This window comes from Seriola lalandi, unplaced genomic scaffold, assembly GCF_002814215.2.
Source record: "Seriola lalandi dorsalis isolate HSWRI2012SDOR001 ecotype SW California unplaced genomic scaffold, Sedor1 jcf7180002054502, whole genome shotgun sequence".
Classification (NCBI taxonomy): Eukaryota; Metazoa; Chordata; class Actinopteri; order Carangiformes; family Carangidae; genus Seriola; species Seriola lalandi.
In genome coordinates this window covers 1,066,554-1,085,850 of record NW_019525055.1, presented here as the reverse complement: position 1 = coordinate 1,085,850, position 19,297 = coordinate 1,066,554, and the positions used below count along the sequence as shown (strand labels likewise).

The 19,297-nt window shown below is 39.5% G+C and overlaps 1 protein-coding gene across 1 annotated transcript in view; it reads left to right on the top strand.

The window, feature by feature from the left end:
- tcf7 (transcription factor 7) overlaps positions 1 to 19,297 on the top strand; it is a 73,089-nt gene that overhangs the window by 2,234 nt on the left and 51,558 nt on the right. The window contains exon 3 of the mRNA XM_087175810.1: positions 205 to 311. Within this exon, the coding sequence (XP_087031936.1) occupies positions 205 to 311 (107 nt within the window). The remainder of the gene's footprint in view (positions 1 to 204; positions 312 to 19,297) is intronic.

Genomic DNA, 19,297 nt, shown 5'->3' with positions numbered 1-19,297 from the left:
TAGGAGTAAGTATCAGATTTTATTTTATTTTAATTCTTTACATGTTTCTCTTACTCCCTAGTTAACCGATACCTGCCCCCTCAGAGACATTAGAAAATAAAGGAAAACTTGTACAAACTGGAAATTTAGATAGTCCCATTAAAAAAATATTGAAGTTTTTGAGTTTGTAACTCTTGTTTTTCTCTTTTTCGTGTCTGACCTCAGTGTCGAAGCAGCAAGATGGAGGCATGTACAAGACACCGGCGTATCCTGGGTATCCATTCCTGATGCTGCCTGACCCCTATCACCCCAACAGCTCAGTTTCTCCATCTGTAAGTCGACTTCTGTTTGATTTTTTGATTTTTGATTTTTTGCTGGCTGCAGTGCACTGGTCACTGTTTTATCTCCAAATGGTTTCTTGTGTTAGTAGCTGTGGGCAGTCTGTGGTCCTTATCTGCTCTTGTGGATGTCCTACTTTAGACTGCAGTGCAAGTTTGTGCACTTCAGCTACTATTTGTATTCTCTGGTATCAAACACTGAACACATGGTTTTTTTTGTGCTTCAAGAAGGAAACAAGCTTCATTTGATGAACTTTTTTAATAATATTCAGTGTTGGCGGTGATGCTCTTTCCATAGTAGCTCACCACTGCTGAGGAAATAAGAAAGGCACATACATTCAGGGATGAAAATATTTGAGCCAGAGTGTCCGTATAGTAGTAGTTTTTTATTTTTGCCTGAAGCAAATATCAGAATTCAGTAGTAAGAGAGATGGTGTGGACATGACGGGCGATAAAGTGGCTGTGATTTTTTTCTGGTCTGTCTAGATAAAGGCATGAACATTTCCTCAGGGTATTTCTGCTTTTTCCTCATAATGTTTTTTTTCATATGATGTTGCAAATTTCTAAACTCACATCAGCTGAAAAATCAGCAAGATCTTCCTTATTAGATGCAATTGGCGTACTGTGGTCTCAACTAGGGTTTCTCTGAGACTTAACTTCTCACAAAAATACCATTTGTACCGTTTTATATAAACAGTCTAATGATTCTTTTGTTGCTAATTAAGATTTGACAGATAAGAGTGTTTTGAAATAGTAGTAGATTAATCTCAGTTATCTGTCTGCAAACAGGTACTATATGAATTTTTAAATATTGATAATAGTTAAGCTTTTTTTTTTTTTTTTTGCAATTGATATACCTCTGTCAATTTAGCCCAAGAAACACCTCCCTCACCTCTTCACACCGCAAAGCAGAAACAATCAATTTATATATCTGTACAGTAAATCAACCTGCCGGTAGGTTAACACAGTGAAGGTTAATTTAGTTTCCAAAGAGGCTCCGTCAGTGTGAGATCACAGTCTCACTGCAAATCAGTCGCAAACTTTACATATGTTCTAATTTGGCTTTGAACTGTGCTGTTTCCCCTCTAACTGCCTTATAAAATGAAGCGGTCTTAAAAACACAGCGAAATGAAATCAAAGTGCCGCAGCCTCACGAGGGAAAAGCAGAAAAAGAGCTTGTTTTTGTTTACGCCTTTGCTGAAGTTGGAATATGATTGATGTCGTCATCATGAACCGTTTCACATGACGTGTTCCATCTGTTTGTACCCGGGTGAATGACAAGAGGTTTGTTGCTGCCTTAATAGCTGTTCTATGTGTTAAACCGCTAAAAGAAACATCAGAAAGACTCGTGGAAGGATTTCAAGTATGCAGTATCACTCATCCAGCCAGACAGCCCTAAAAAATTAATCATAAAATCCCTTCAAGTCACCCATAAGAACCAATATCCATGGATAGGCTGACTAATTGCACCAAACATGAGCGGTTGTGCCTAATTCATTTTTCACGTGCTGTGTAATCCTGTTGCCTGAATTAACCCCCTGCTCTAGTCGACAAGACGTTGCTAAACAGCAGAGACACCTGTTTGTGAGATCACATTTACTGTAGGCTGGTCTAATACGAGGCATAGTGAATGAGGAATCGGCTTTATGGCCAGAAAATGTGATTTTATTTTTTTTTTTAATTAGTTACTACATTTTTTCTAATGACACCTTGAAGTTTCTGAGCCATGTTTGCACCACTGTCTTCCTCAATGTCTGACCCAGCTGTTAGTCCCTGGATGTTTTGAATGGGTCGTTGAAGGGTCAAAAAAAAGAAGCTGATTGTTGTTACACTCTCCCAAATAAAATCATTCCCCTAAAAATAGCTCAAGCTCCACGGAATTTAAAAAAAAAAATTTTTTTAAGCTCTTGTCTTTTTCTGTGAATCCATTTCTCCACCAGAGGTTTGACAGTATAAAGTAAAATACAATGATATGAAATAGAGCTTTCAAGTAAACAGAGGGAACCCTCTCTATGTCGATTCTCGATTGGACTATAAAATACTTTTACACTTGAATAATATATATGTTCTTCGTCTAGTTTAACTTTAAACCAGAAGCTTTGATTTTTTGGAAAAAAATTGTCTTTTAAAGATGTTTTTATTTTCTATTGGAAAGAAAATCTGACAGAAAGCTAGCACTACTTGTTCGGGCCCTATTTTTATTCCTAAAAGCATGAACGATACACACACAGACAACATTTACGTTAGCGTCGTCCTTAAGTCTGTCACTCATAAACCTACACTGAGATAATTGAATGAACTACTAGTACGAGCGAGTGTACTCGTATTTCCTTAAACATCTTTATACTTGTCGTTGCATAACACAGTACATCCGGCATCACGTTAGACAAACACGGTGAGCAAGTGTGATGGTATTTGTCGTTCATCAATGTGTCTCCACCTCTTTTATCTCTCTCTCACAATCTTCTCTTCTCTTCTCTTCTCTTCTCTTCTCTTCTCTTCTCTTCTCTTCTCCAACCCTGGAGTGCCAACCGCAAAGCCTCTCAGAGATTGTGTTTGTTGAGGGTGGGATGGGGGTGGGGTGGGGGGTTAGTGGTGGCAAGATAAAGAGCACTTTCTTTCCCTGTGTGTCTTCGAGACTCCACACAATGCTCACTTGTTGCTGCTTCCCTTGTAATTAGCCCGCTGGTTGTGAAGCGGTAGCGACGTATCAGGCCCCGTCTACCTGCCACTTGAAAGGCCCGAGAATAGTGGTTAAGAAGTTTTTTTTTGGGGGGGGGGGGGGGGGGGGTGATTATGGATGGAAGAGATGGATCAGAAACTATAGGTCTGGGAGTCTGACAGAAAAAAAAAGGGCGGTTTGGTGTTTTTCTAGTGTTGTGATGTTAATATGGGACACGGCGACGCATGTTACATCTCGTGTCTGGCTGCTGTCCTTCAGTCTTGGCATAGTGACTTTGAAAGTTTCACAATTTGCAAGTAGTTTCTTATCACAGTGTTGGCATTTCTAGGAAGAAACCCTTCTATTATATTTTTTGAGTAATCATTTAGTTTCTAAATGTATATATGAATATTTAATGTAAACATTATGTAAAAAGCAGCAAATACTCACATTCAAGGAGATGGAAGCATAGTTATAAGAATTGTTGATAATTTTTGTCCAGTTGATTTATTGACTAATTGTTTCCGCTTTGATTATTTTATAGGGCCTTTCCAGTGATAAGAATGTAGACACTAAATCATCCGTCTCTGGCTGTCTCTGTCTTTGCTCCTGTGCCCCATGTTGATATCTCATCAATGAGTTGATGAGTTGTCCCAAAAGTTGATGCATTTAACTTAAATTAAATTAAATATTGATTCAATTTGGCCAATCTATTCATAATCAGTCAGTAAATCGCTTAATCGATCAAGTGTAAATTAATCGGCAACCACTGAGATAGTGGATCATTTGTTAAGGTGATTTCTAACATTCTCTAGTTTCAGCTGATCAAATGTGAAGCTCTTTTGGTTTTAGAGCGTTACTCAGACAAACTATGACATTTGAAGATATTTCCTTTGGCTCTGGGAAATTGTTAGGGTCGATTATCTGATGTTTTAAGTATGCTAAACAATTATTCCTGAAAATAATGTGTGATTAATTCTCTTATTGTGTTATTATCTGCTGTTTTTGCATCCAGTTTGTTGAGAGGCAGTGATGGTAATCTTACATACATCTGTGGAAGAATGAATATTCTCAGAATTTACCAGCTAAGTTGACAAACAACAGTTTCTCAAAACCTTTGCATGTTCCCATAAACTGCTGCAAACTGTTGAACTCATTGTGAGAGCATCAGCTGAATGACTGTAAGGCAGATATTAATTGTAATATTTGCCTGTGTGTGTTTCTTTCCCCCTTCCTTGGGTAAACCATGTGGGTTTATCTTCCATCATAAGAGTATTTTTTTTATGTGTGGTTATTTATGACATTTGAATACTGGCCTCCCTCAAAGGAGGTTTGAATCTGTCTGAAGATGCACAACCACGACCATCAGGGGTCAGATTGCATTTCATAGAACATAGAACAGGAGCAAAAAAAACAAAACAAAACAAAAAACAAGAAACCCCAAGAGCTGCTGTTGTTCTAAAAAGATTAACATGGTATTTTCCATGTTCAACCGAAAAAGATTTTCTGAAGTGGACAAAAGGATGGATAAATTACACCCCTTGTTTTTCTGGTGGTTTTGTTAACATCGCATGTTCTCGCACTTCTCTGGTGAGAAGTCATTTTTACAAAGCGGCTGTACACTGGAAAGGCTCCTTCTCCCATTCAGCGATAATACTCGTATTACAGCATTTCATGGGGCATTTCACTGTTGTTATATTAATGGAGATATCAGCCGTCCTCTCAGAGGAAGTGGCCAAAGAAGGAGATTTGTGGGATTCAGAGATAAGACTAAACTCCCTCAACTTGTTGTCTTTGGATAAAGCTTTATCCGGAGTGTGTAAGGCAGTGCATATTGTGTTTGTGTGTGCGCGTGGTTGCTGTTTAAGTTCATTACACTAAGTAATTTGTATGTATCTAAGGTTTTGGCATGCTTTGTGTGTGTGTGTGTGTGTGTGTGTGTGTGTGTGTGTGTGTGTGTGTGTGTGTGTGCGCCTTCATCTGCATGTTTTCTCCTCAAGTTTGTTGCCTTAAGCTTGTGTTTGTATCCAGGGTTCATGGTGTGTTTTGTGTGCTAATGTTTTGTGTGTGTGTGCATGCATGCGTGCGTGTGTGTGTGTGTGTGTTTAGCCAGACTGTGTGGATGCTGCATGTGTGTCAGACCTTCACTGGCTGTGCGTATAATGCTGTGGATTACCAGAAGACAGTGTTTTTGAAGGGATCATCAGTCTTTGTCGTCTCAAGGAGTCAAACCCCAGCAGAGGGGAGATTGTCAATAAAAATAACAGAGTGTTTTTCTCTCTTCAGCATCCACCTATCTTTCTCCCAACTCCCTTTGCTGTTTGCACGTATCCACCTCTTTTTTATTTTTTTTATTTTTTTTTTTTTCATCTGTGCTGTTTTCATCATCCTAGTTGGATCTAAGCATCGATTTCCTCCAGTTCAGCTTTCTTTCTTCATTTTTTTTTACTCTTACAAAGCTCCAGAATCCGCATTAATCTTGAGTTACAGGGAAGCATAATAGGCATAGGAACATCACACTCAACCTGAAGGACCTGGCTGTCAGAAAGCAACCACCCTGCTGAAATGTTTTTAAGCAACTTGCTGAATCTTTACCAGCTCAGGGAGTGCTGCAGTGTTGCTGATGTGTTACATTATCATCATCGTGTTAGTAGCTGCTGATTATGGTTTGTGAAAGAGTTTTCATAGAAAGTGGACAGAGAATGAATAGACAGAAGGGCTTGGGAAGGAGAGAAGAAGAACAGTGTGAGAGTGAATGACAGTGTTTCTATGTTGTGGTCTGTTTGCATTCATTTCAGCTTGCTATTAACCTTATGACCATACCTTTTTAAATAAAGGTCTTTGCTCATAAACAGATAACAGTCTAACAGATTAGTGTTTCCCCTAAAAGTTCTGATATTAGTGTATTAGTATTAGTTATTTATAGGGATGGAGGAGAAACAAATGGTTTTGGTTATTAATAGACCAAACTTCATGCAACAGTTCACCTGCAGTATAATATTTCAGAACCTCTTGCTACGGAGCACTATTAACTGAACAATGAACAATAGTTATCCTTTCACTTCCATAACTCAAGCTCCACTTCCTGCAGCTGCTTCACAATAAAAGTTTGATTAATGTTAATTCTAGTTATTGTTATTCCTGCTTTGCTGCAGTGGACTTGAGCTCTGATAAAACAAATGATGGCAGAAAACGGAATGACTCCTCTGTGTGAGATCAAAGTAAGAGCAGGAGCAAAGTATTAGAAGAAGTCATGTTGCCTGATTCTTGTCAGAGATTGGTGGGTGTTTGGTCAAAGATTTGTGGTTATTAGTAATGTATACCCATATGAGTTTGTTGTGTCTACTGTCTCCTTTCGTTCAGTTTGAAAACACCATTTTGGATTGAAGTTTGCATTTTAGAGTAGCCTTAACTTGTTTAAATCAAAGTGGATTTTTCCATCTGAAAACCTTAAAAAAAAAAACACACAATTAAACTTCTTAATGTAACAAGGAATGATGAAGCTCCCTGTGGAGACCTTTTTGGCAGGTTATTGTCTGAAAATTGAGAGGCTGTTAAATGACTGATATTCTGCTGCATGCAGTTTTATTCATTGTCAGAGAGGCTGTGAAACTCCCTGTGATGTGGTCATGAGAAGACGTCAACAAGCTCAGAAGACAATACACTGCTCTACAACACTTTCCCGCTCACTGTACCTGGACATTGACTGTAAAAGGCTTACTGTTAATTTGGGAAAACAGTAAAATGTTTGTTTACAATGCTTTTTGACAACATGTAAACTTAGTCACCGGAATTTACAAGTCAGCATATAGCAGCGCTGTGTAGAAAGGGCAGCATTGTTGTATCATTTGGGGGAAATTCCTGCTCATTTGACATCTCATTTCACAGACTAATATTGAAAATTGACAGGAAGGCTGCTAAGAGACAGTTTACATGTTTGGGAAAGGTAGGGGTAAAACGTCGTCATTGCCAAGACTCTAATTGCTAAGCTTCGAAAATCTCAACTATCTCAGCTGTCAAAGTGTCCCTTCATGGTTTTTAAGCAAACCAAACCAGTGTTGTTAGAATTTCCAAATCTAACAACATACAAGGAAATGGCAGTTTTACTGTGTTTTCCCACTTCAACTGATGGCTTGTTTGCATTTTCATTTTTTATTATGTTGGTGGAAGTTAAAGACTCGTGTTTGTAGCACATAAACTTTTTCATATGCCTCCGCCTCTTCCTTGCCTCCATTCAGAAATCAGTTGCTGTTGCTAACAAGCTCCCCTCCCCATCCCCTTTTCCGCCTCCTTGTATCTTTCAAATAATACCAGGTCGATCCTCCAAGATCAAGGGAAGGGTATGTGTGTGTGCAAGTCTCTAGGATCTTGCCACTTCCTTGTTTCCCATTGTACTGTGGTGTTGACAGGGGGGTTATTCAGCCAGCCCCTAGTCCCTTGGTAAACAATGGCAGCAACACAGGCTGAGGCCTCCCTAATCCCCCCTTCACACAGACCCAGGGGCTGGGATGAGCAGCACTGGGGCCTCCCTGCCTCTGACTGGCTACGATAAGGACCCTGCCGCTTGGATTTAAGAGGCCTAAAAGAAAAGCAGCTTTCACGATAAGGCAGCAAAAGCTGGGGTCGGATGGAAACCTTGCATCTCCAAATGTTGTTTTAAGTACTGTTTTAAAAAAAAAAAACAAAAAAAAAACAACATATTATATATATATACACATCAAGACAAGTTTAAAGTAACATCTATGTTACTTCACATACATATTGTCCAAGTAAAAGACATGTGTAAAAAAGCTACCAGTGTTGGAGTTTCTAGTGTGTTGAGAGCTATGGGACGGTGGAACTGGCAGAGTCTTAACTGGCCATTGTGGTGATGTATGTAAGTGCGAGATTATGATTGTTTATAGTCTCAGATTATTGAGTGAAATGAGGTTGACAATAGGGCAGCAAATCTCCATTGTTGCTCTTTGGCAAACATGCAAAAATCCTTGTTCTTCTTTCCTCATTCACATCAAATAATAAGCATTTGAACCTTGAAAATGCCTTGCAGAAGAATGAAAAAACACAGGTTTGCACACGGTTGATGCTCTAACATCATCCTTGACAGTACTTAAAAGTTAGTAAATCAGAGAGAAATAAAATGTATGTATATGTTCAGTGGTTTCCTGACCTAATGAGATCAGGAGAAGGGCTGCAACTGAAGATAATTCAAATTGTCAATTTATCAAAATTTTAGCCCATTACCTTGTTTTGATCAACTAATTGGTTAATGGATAAATTGCTTCAGTGCTAATCTGGAGCGAAAAGCCAATGAAGCCTCTGATGTCTACGTTTAACCAGCATCATGTGTCAATGAAAGACATGAAATACCAAGGAAAAGTCATTATATCTCTCGTAGAGAAATCCCAAACCAGTGCTTTCTCTCGGATCGCAGATATACATTTAATTACTAAATATCTGTGTGAGTGTGTGGACTTGTGTGTGAGTGGTTGGCATGTTCAATCAGTCTTAGGGAGATCGGGGCCCCTGCTGCTTCGGAGAGGGACAAGAAATATAAGCAAAAGATCAAAATAAATTTGGATCTAGACAGATAAATAGACCATAAAGAGAGAGTTTAAAGACGGAGGGCTGGAGAGGTAAAGAGAGCATTATAGAGGGAGGGGAAAGGGAGGGGAGGGAGATTAAAATACAAATGACCATAAGAGCTTTCTCATCGCCCTGCCGACTTTGAAGTTGCGGGCTGTGAAGACACCTAAAGAAAAACTGTTCGGAAGACTATTTCAAGAGCGGAAATGTTAAAAGAATATCAGAAGAGGAAAAAACCCCCTTGGATGGCCCCGAGGTGTTTACACCTGTAATTATTCATCCACTTATTTCTTTCTCCCGCATAGGGAAGGTAGGACGGGGGAAATGGTAGAGCAGTAAAAGACAGGTGTTGGCAAAGGAAGTGTGGGTTTGTTTGATTGATATTATTAACTGTTTTTCTCGTTTTATACATTCAAACGTGTCAACACAGACAAAATGTGATATGTCGACTGTTTTTGTTCACACAAACCATCTCTGAGCAGAACATCAAATTGATTTTGATACCTTGCTGCAGTTGGTATGGGAATAACTAAGAACAAGAAGCGGAGACGGTTGGTAACCTCATGTGGTGGTTGCTAGTGCTTATGTTTCTCTAAAGTAAGACCACATTTCCCATAATTCCTCCCCCGCTTCCTGTCACCAAGACGATGCTAGAGGTCAAACGTGTTGAAGGATGGGTTTTTTTTCCCATCTACCTTTCACTTTTGCTGCCATCAGCCACTGAAACAAAAAGTGAGAGTTTCAGCTTCATTTTAGTGGCCATCTTCAATTTTCATGCTGTAAAGTGATCTCCCGCTCTGTTGTAATGCAACATATCAGACTAACTCTGACCCGGTGGTATGGAGCATGCAGTTCAGGCGAGATTCAGTTAGATACTTAATGGTTACAGGCATTTATGTATCACATTCTCAGACTCCAGATTGTTAAATTTGAGGATTTGCCACTTTACTGCACATTGGGAGATGAGCAGTTTTTTTTTATGTGTTCACTTTCTTGTGGCCTCTCTCTTGATACTTTAAGGTGTATAGACAAGTCATTCCTTGCTGGGATTTCGAGGGAGGGTGGAGAGAGGTCAAATGACGAGTTTAGAGTTGCGCCTGAGTCACCTTTGTGTGTCACAAGTCCACTCATCGTTTAAAACCGTGTGAGAAGAGTAGTGAAAGAGAGAGTAACAGGTTTAACTGTTGCTTCTTTTTCACTGCGATGGAATCCTACAACTCTCAGCACTTCCAGTTAATTTGAGCTATGGTGGTCACATTTAAGATGGACAGCCTTTGTTTATTTAAAATTTAATAAGAGGAAGTGAGAGAGAGGAACTTATTGTTTGGGCCCCAGTATTTGTCTGGGAGGTCTTCAGGAGGTGTTCGTGTGCGTGTGTGTGTGTGTGTGTGTGTGTGTGTGTGTGTGTGTGTGTGCGCGCATGTGTGAGTTGCGGGATGATACACTAAGGTGAGTCATTGGCCGATAGAGCGAAACCATGCAGTTTCCCCTGTGTTGTTGTTTACAGAGTGAGCTGTCCAGGCCTCCCAGATGTGTGTTCTCAGCTTGCAGTTAATCAGTGACAGCATTGTCTCTCCTCCACACCAGTGGATATCAAAGTAGTCACACATACCTACTCATTCATGCTGCACACCTAGTTTGTTTGAAGGTTGTCGGATCATTTAATAAAAATATGAAACCCACAACAAAGTCTGCACAATTTAAAGCACTAGTAAATCACTCTGAGACCTTCAGGTTGTGGATTGGAACTCCTTCCGAATATATGAAGCTTAAAAAAATGTGGTTAGGCTTTAGAAAAGACAATTGTAATGTAATTAATGAGCTCAATGAGTCCTCAATATTGCTGATATCCTCAGCCATAGTTATCAGAAACAGCTTTGTTTAGCCGGTCACTTTAATTAGACCTGTAAACACGCACCCATGTCACAAAGTTTGTGGATTAGTGGGCCACTCTCACAACCTGCAAACATGTTGAAACCCTCCTCCCTCCCATGTCCCGGGTCAGTGAGGAGTTTCAATGTACACAAATAAATCTCTGCCTTTTAGCCTGCGTGTATCTTGTGACATTTGAAGTGGAAATACTGGCTTTTGTTATTATTAAGTGTGTGCATGTATTCAAATAAACAATTAAAATGCCTCGGGGAACATTTAGCTGTAATAACACAAAGGCTTTTTTAATTTGTCTACCTGCAAATGAAAGAATAGACATTCAGATCAAACAGTTTTAATCCATGCATTGATAAATCTGTGATAAGCACGTGTCTGCATCCACTTTTACTAAATCCATGCATCTACCTTTTCTTTATTACTCACAGTATGTTAATTTTGCATAAATAAACTACAGTGTATATATCTATTTAATCCAATTCGGAATCTGTATTACTGTCATTGGAAACCTGCAGCATCCAGTTTTGTCATTTCAAGAGCATTTATTTCCAGCTTGAATTGTCCAAAGTGTTCATAAGAGAATATACACATTGAATATAAATTCCTGACAGGTTTGCAGCTGTTTTCTGACAAATCAAATGATGGTGATTATACTCTGTGGGTTTCTGTGAGAATGAGAGGTTTTTTTTAAGAAATCACATGACCTGTGGGAATTAGTCTTGTTTCATTTCCTTTTTGCTACTGTCAATAATCAGCGTGTTAAACAGTCACTACCTCTCTAGATTAGTAGAGGTTGACACTCCACATATTGCAATGTGCTCACATACATAATTACCCAGTACTTTCCAAAAAAAAAAATGAAACCAAATGAAATTAGATTCTTTCAAGAATAAATCTTAGGTGCATTCACTTAACCAGGAATTTGCCTTGATGAGCTGTATGTCAGATCATTTACACCAATGTGACATGAAAAGGTGGAATGAAATGATTGTGCAAAGCCCAATCACTAAAAACACCCTGCTCAAGATCAACACGGAAACTTAAGCTTAGCTTCATCTTCGGGCCACATCTCGCATCTTGCACATCCAGCAAACGCACATGACTTTCAAAGCAGTATTGAAGAAAGTTAAGAAGTTAAACCTTTGACACAACAGAGACGCTAAAATATCCACCAAAAAATTATTATTTCTGTAATGAAATGTAAGGGGTCATTTACCTCCACTCATGTTGATTTTGACATTATATGAGCTTGCAGTCTCAGCCACACATGGTGTGTTTGCCTTTGTGCCAGGGCTTTTACTGTTTGCAAACAGAGTCAGTGTGACGCCCTTATGTTATCATAGATGACAATTTGCCATGTGATCGGCCTCTTTCATCTGTCCTTGTAAGGAAGTTTACAACCTGTTTACTCTCTCCTACTGAGAGAGACTCGGTGTGTGTGGGTGTGTGGGTGTGTGTGTGTGTGTGTGTGTGTGTGTGTGTGTGTGTGTGTGTGTGTGTTTCTAGAGGGGTGGTAACTCACTTCACATCTCATTTTGATTGTGGATCTGGAATAGGGTGTAGTATAATACTATAGTAGATACAGTGCTTTGATTATTTTAGGTGCATGTCAGCGTGTGTTGTTCAGCTTTTCTTGGTCTTGATTTTTATTTATTAGTGCACCAACAGAACATTTCAAGATGAGACTTGGTGATACATTTCTACTCATCTACTGTAACTGACTTTCTGTCCTCTTTGTGCTGCTTTTAATCTGGGAATTCAAATGTATTGTACTCTTGCTTGAATTGGGAGTCCCTCTGTGCAAGTACTGTTCAAGTACAACAGTAGAAACTGTACAAATACGAATAAAGAGCCTGTGATCCCTATGAATAAGAACTTCTTTTTTATAAAGGCGCCATGAGAGTGTTTTGTTTATGCAGTAAATAATGACTGATTCATTGTTTCGTGCTTAAAATGTCATGAAATATTTAAAAGATGCCCTTCACAGTTTCCCCAAAGCCCAAGCTGACAGGTTCAAATTGCTTGTTTTGTCTGAGCAACGGTCCAAAACTCAAATATATATTTTTTTAAATCTTAGACTATTTGAAAACCGGAAAATGCTCACATTTAATATTTAACTGATAGATGCTGTAGTGGTATTGATCTTTTCATCTAATTGTCTACCAGAAGGTGAATAAGCCTATTTCCCAAAAGCTCAAACTATTCCTTTCTTCCATACAAACATATAAAAACAATGCCAACACAAAATACTGAATAACTTCATTACATTAATCAATGTTTAGATTAATCTTTCAGTTTAATGTGCTCTCAGGTCGTATCATGCAGCCCTACAGTGACTGTACCTCTGGTATAGATCTTGTTGGTTGACTCTTAACTGTCTTATCTGACAGCCTTGTTAGTTACATATAGTTTACCTGACCTGTGACTCAAGGATAAACTACAAGATAATTTGGTAAATCATCATGTGGTTTTCAGTGTGAATAAGTGTCCACATTTAGTGTCTTGATATTACTAATTCATAGCATACTGAAATATCTTCCTTTACCCCACTCGTCCCACCCTCCAAACCTCAGCCTCCTTGCCCGGCCTTTATCATCATTTTAATATGCACTTTATTAAAATAGTGTTCATAAAAATAGTCGACTAAATGAAACTCAAACCCCATCCTCCTCCTCCACCCCTCTCCACCCCGTACCCGTGGCTCTGCCCAGACCAGCTGGAGCCTCCACAGCCGCATGAAGCAGCCCAGCACACATGGCTGTCATCTCAAACACACATGCACACACATGCACACACATGCACACACAGAAGCAGAAGTCTAATCCTCCCTCATATGATACTCATCTGCTAAGGGAAGGAGGCAGTCTCTGCCTTTATACACTCTATGTATACTGTGTGTGTACACACACACACACACACACACAGTAACATATAAATATACATACAAAAGTCCAACACTACTGAGTTAACACCTGTATACTAATATCGCACACACATTTACCACACAAAGAAACACACTTATGTACACCCCCATCCTCACACGCACTAGCAGTAGTATTATATAGCTTTATTTCCTTCTCTCTCCATGCACTTTGACACATTAACATATATCATAGACACACACACAACACAGAAACAGTTTAACACACAGTGTGCATTGTTTGACAAGGAGACCCTACCAATCGTATTATTATTACTGTCATTGTTTCCCTGGTGAAGTTAATTGATCTTTTTAGATGTAATTGTTTAACTTGTTCACATTTACACCATGCTACATCTAAGGTTTAGCCATCAAATTGCTTATGATGCCTTGTCTTAAGAACTCTTAACAAGACATTCAGTTATCTTATCTATGCAGACAGGTGCCAGATTTAGTGGAGTGAGTGTAGAAACAACAAATGCAGCTGTTTCCATACAGTAATTTCAAGATTAGACCTAGTGATGCATTTCTACGCATCCGCTAACTGACGATGTCTTCTATTTAAAAGTGTTGAGAGGAAACATACACTGCACGAGGGGGTCACTGAATGGTTTGATGGGTATGAAAATGATCTGAATCCTACGGTATGGCCTTCACAGTCAGCAGATCTCAACCCAGACCATCAGCTATGGGGGATTTTTGAGTGACTGGTTTGCAGTCTCCATTGCTATCTTCCAAACACCAAATGAGGAAATATCTTTTTGGATCATCCCTCCAGTAGAGTTCAAGCTGATGGTGGAGTGACATCTTCTACCACCCACTTGGAGATTTTACGCTTTTGTGATGTAACTTTTCCAGTTACTCACCAGAATAATAGATAGATAGTTACATTATTCGTTATATTGCTGCCCATTACTCAGCACAGCTCAGTCAAAAGTGCCATCAAACAACTCCAGCCCACACGTCAAATACCCTGAATCTAATATGCGTGGAGATAGAAAACAAGACACTACGGTTTAACAGCAGTGTCTACGTGCCTGTCTACCTGCTCTCAAAAGAAAATGCCAGGCAGTGAATATGATGATGACGAGCTCTGACGAGAAGACAATTACACTTTCTACAAAATAAGACTTGTTTTCTTACCTGTGTCTGCACTGCTGAGGAAGTGCTCACCATGGCTGCTGGTGTTTCCAGTAACTTTACTCCATGGAAAGACAGTTTCCATGGACTTAACCTCCTCTTGTGGGTTGCTATTGTATTCTGGATGTTGGATTTCTATGAGCTGTAACCTGCGCTGTTCGGCATTATTTGGAAAACTGTGAAAGTCAACTTGTTCAAGTGTGCAGTGTCCACATCATTTTTCACACTCAGGAACCACATATTTCACGGTTTTGGTCAGAAGTTTGGTTTGCTTCAGGGTCTGTCCCATCAGAGCCACTCGTGGGCGGGACATCTGTCCTGGTAACCAATCCAGTGCAACTCAATGCGAACATGTATTTTGTAAGGCACAGCAATGAATTTTAAGGTTACCTGAACATTTCGTTTTGAAGTCTGCAAAGTATTACGAAAGCTAAAATATGGCTGTATGTTTTTAAAAAATGACTGACACTAAGAGAAGGTGTGAGCGGGAACCTCGGACGAAAGGAACCTCGGTAAAAGGAAATCTTTAAATCGGTCTCTTTTATAAAAATTCAGTCTCATGGTTTTTATCATCATATCATGCAATGCTTGCTTGTGATATTATTGATATCATTCTTGTTGTTCCTAAAAGTAAAAAACAAATTTCCCATAAACTCCATATGTATTGTCACTGTACTGTTTCTGTACTGTAAGAGTCCGTCCTCTGAATTTGTTCTTACTACATGGCATCTCTGACTGCGCAGAGAGAGGACTAGCACCCTCTTCCTACTTTGTGCTGTAAAGCAGATTTCCACTAGCTGTGGCGATGTCAAGCGTGTCAGTGACCGAGTTAGTAGTTTGACATAGTTACGTTAGCCATGTTAAAATGACCGTGTTGTGCCATTCACAGAAGCAGTAAAATGAGCTGAATGTGTATAGCTGCCCAGCGCTAGAGGTGTTTGCACGATATGATTTCTTCAGTCTGTGTAAGCTCATATGTTTTGGCACTGCGTCCATGTGTTAATGTCATTTTTAAGCCAGAAAAGGGAAAGGGAGGAATTCCCTCTTCAACAGGTTTCCTCGTAAGGAGCTCGGTCATGCGTCAAATTGATTTCCTACCTTTGTTTCTCCCTGTTTTGTAAAGTACGGAAAGACACCCATCGCCACGTTTTGTGGTCATGGGAACCTTTTCAGGTCTACAGGGAGAAAACTCTCAGGCTTTCAAGAGACGTAACACTCGTACACAAACACAGGCAGACACGCGATGTGAGTGTATTTTTTTCCCATCGGCCTTAACTCTGTGATGGAGCGAGAAGACAAAGACATTGAGAAAGTGTTGACCGGGAATCTGATAACTGCGTCAGGATTTCAGATTCAATGGAAAAGAGAAGAGAGTAGTGGCCTTGAGGAAACAAGGAGGGGTGATGTTGTCTCGAAAGAGGAAGGGAGGGGTTAAGGGAGGAGAACAAAAGGAAGTAGAAAGAGGAGTGGAATGTGAAAAGGAAGACAGAAAAAAACAAAAACAAGATGCTTCAGTGACAAATCCAGACACAAAGTAGTTGTCACTCACAGCCAGCACTTAATATGTTTAGTTTCAGGAAGTAATGAAGCTCAAAGCATTTTTAATCAGCATATGTGTGTGTAGGTGTGTGAAGGTGCTGTGGTAAATCGGCTTGTGTGAGCATTTTTCAAGGCCAAACAAAAACTAGAGCAACTGTGATGAACGCTGCACTGTGGTTGGTGTGTGTGTGGGGGGAGTGCGTGTGCGTGATGGTGTAGGTGTTGCACATAGTACAGGACATGTATGTGGGAAACACTGTATGCACACAAGGACAGATGAAAGGGAAGAGGTGGGTGGGCAGGAAGTGAAGAACAAAAGAAACGCATCATTTGATTTATCAGATGACTACAGATTTGGTTGATCAGAAGCAGGAAAAAGATGTTGGAGAAAGAGGAGAAAGTGGTTGCAAACGAGTGTGAGTGAAATTGAACGAGGCTGAACGATTGATAGAGCGAGAACAATGAAGGAAGAGAAGATAACTGCAGTAGCGGAAGGGAGTTAGCAGTAAACAATGAGAAGCCGGTAACCGCTTTGTGCACCTGGTAAAGCAAAAACCACAGCCCCAGCTGAAAGAGACTCTGGCACCTTATGAACACCTTTAACCGTTTCACCACTGCACTCAAGGAAAAGGAACACAAATCCAGGGCTAATTCGAATCTCGAAAGTCAGTTTTTACTTTCATCAATAGGAAGTGGATTTGTTTGAAGAAACCAAAGTGGGCAGTGCTGTCACAGTCAAAATGATCGAGACTGAATCATTTTCACTTTGTTTGTTTTTTATAGATTTTTTTTTTTTTTTTCCCCCCTTGGCCTGCACTGAGTTACAAGATGCCCCTCTTTCGTAGCTTCTGTTTTCTATTACACAAATATTAAGCTTTTATTAAATATAAGATAGCAAACTGGGTCAACCACAGCTGATGAGGAGGATTTTCCCTTCACCACTGCTGCACAAGAAAGACATTTCATCCTCTTGCCACATTTTAATCATTGAACGCCCCGCTTGAAAGTACAACCTTTCAAGCCCAAATTGTATTCCTCTGTAAGAGTCTATTTGGGCTTGAACCACTCTGCTTTTTTTTGTTCTTGTGTAATAAAACATGAATTTTAAAGGGACCTTCCAACATCCAGAATTCACAGTTGCAGTGTTTTAGACTCAGAACTTGGACAAGAAAGATGTGTGTGTTTTGCACACTGAAACCTAGAAATACACCATTGATAATAATGAACCAAAGTCATATTGTTGTGTTTTTGTTCGTGTGTATTTTTTTTTACTTATTGTTACTTAAGCAGAGCACCCTATTAATGCAGAGGGAATTCAACCATCGACAAAAATCGACTATCTTGACTGATTTTAATTATAAAGAAATAAGAATCATATTGATCAATCCCATGTCTTGGTTTCTAGAGAAGTGTATTTCTTACACTTTAATGTCCCTCAGGGTGACAAGATAACTCGGGGGAAAGTACAGTATGAAAAACAGCTTTTTGTAGAATTGAACAGCTGTAATGTCACATATTACTCAACTGCACACTAAACATCATTTGAAGCACCAGTCAAAACCTATGAAATCAGTCAATCAATCCATAAATGAAGACGTGGGCTAGAAAAAGGCAATTAAACCTGTGTGTATCATGTCACTATGAAGCTGTCAGTACATCTCCGTAACGCTGCTGAAAGATTTTCAGTTCAACACTTATTGTATTTGGCCAAATATACTCTGAAACCTCCATAAAGTAAAAGTTATTGATAGAGAAACAAACAATGAATATGATCATAAATGTATTATTGTTTGTTTAGATCAACCAGGCGCCATCGATAAAATTGTTTTTTTTCTTTCGTTCAGAGGGAATGGTAAAGGATGGGCTTTTTTCTGACAGACAGACATTCAGTCAGACAGACAGACTCCATCGATGACGTTTTTATGGTCCCCTTGATGACTCTCCCCTCCAGACAGGAGCAGATTTACAGCAGGCGCAGGCACAGTCAGCCCATTGTCAGGACCCCAGAGGACTCATACTCCCCCGCTGCGCCGCAGAGCAACGCGACTATCACTCCTCCTTGACTCTCTTTATGCCTCATAGTCGTTCTGTTTTCGTCTCTCTCATTCACCTCATCTCTCACTCTAGTGTCTTCTCTGTTTTTCTTTTAAAAGTGCGCCCGGGGTCTTAATACTGCCAATTAAAGGCCGCCTATAACTCTGACACTGTCACAAACAAGCAGCGCAGCATGAGTGCCATCCAGGCTCCAGTTGATCTCCCCGCAGAGTCACATTAATCCCAGGCCAATAGAGGGAATACTGGTTTCAATTAAGCATCCATTAACTGAACATCAAGTCAGTGGTATGCTGTTTTGATTAGAGGAAGCAAGGAAGAAGACTTGACTTCTTTTTTTCTTTTTTTTCCTTTTGTGCATTTCACCACAGAGAGAGAAAGTCCCCCAAGTGTCCCTGGAGACTCCTCACTGCCACTTAGTTTTTTTTTTTTTTTAGAACAGTCGGGTTCCAAGATGACAAATCGTCATTCAAAAACCGTACAATAACTCAGGATTATCAGCATGAAAAACACATAAAATAATCTATAGTGCAATAAGTGATCATTCCAAGTATATTAAGACAAAACTGCACGTACCGGGGAATGGATTCATCTGTTGTTGAAAATGAAAACGGAATATTTTGTGTCAATGTTAAAAACTTCTTAGTTGCTCAAAAACACACAGGATTTTTTTTCGTTTCCTTTTTTAAGTTTCCATTGCTTGATTTCTGCTCTGGCAGACATAAAATTACAAAAATATATATAGATAAATAAGTGAAACAGATATGAGCATACATACAACTGCAGACATACCGTACGTAGAAATACGTATATATGTGCATGTACAGTATATACAACTGTGGAGAAATATGGAAAGTAGGAAAAAAAGGCCGGATGAATGTGACATGCTGTTACATAAAATATAACCTTGATATTACAATCATGACTTTAGTTATTCCTTATGGCAAGAGAAAGATTACTACCAACTGCAGTAGCTGTATTCAAATGTTATTTGAAGCTGAGTGAGATGAGCAACACTTCAATTTTTTTATTTGCTATACAAAAGTGTACTGAGGGGTCTTCTCCGCCTTCTCTGCTCTCTGTGTGTGTGTGTGCGTGCAAGTGCATCATTTAGGTGTGTGCCTGTGTTCGTTGTGTACAGTTAGACGAGGTTAAGCCTGTTGTGGTTTACCATGGAAAATAAAGGCCTCGAGTCTT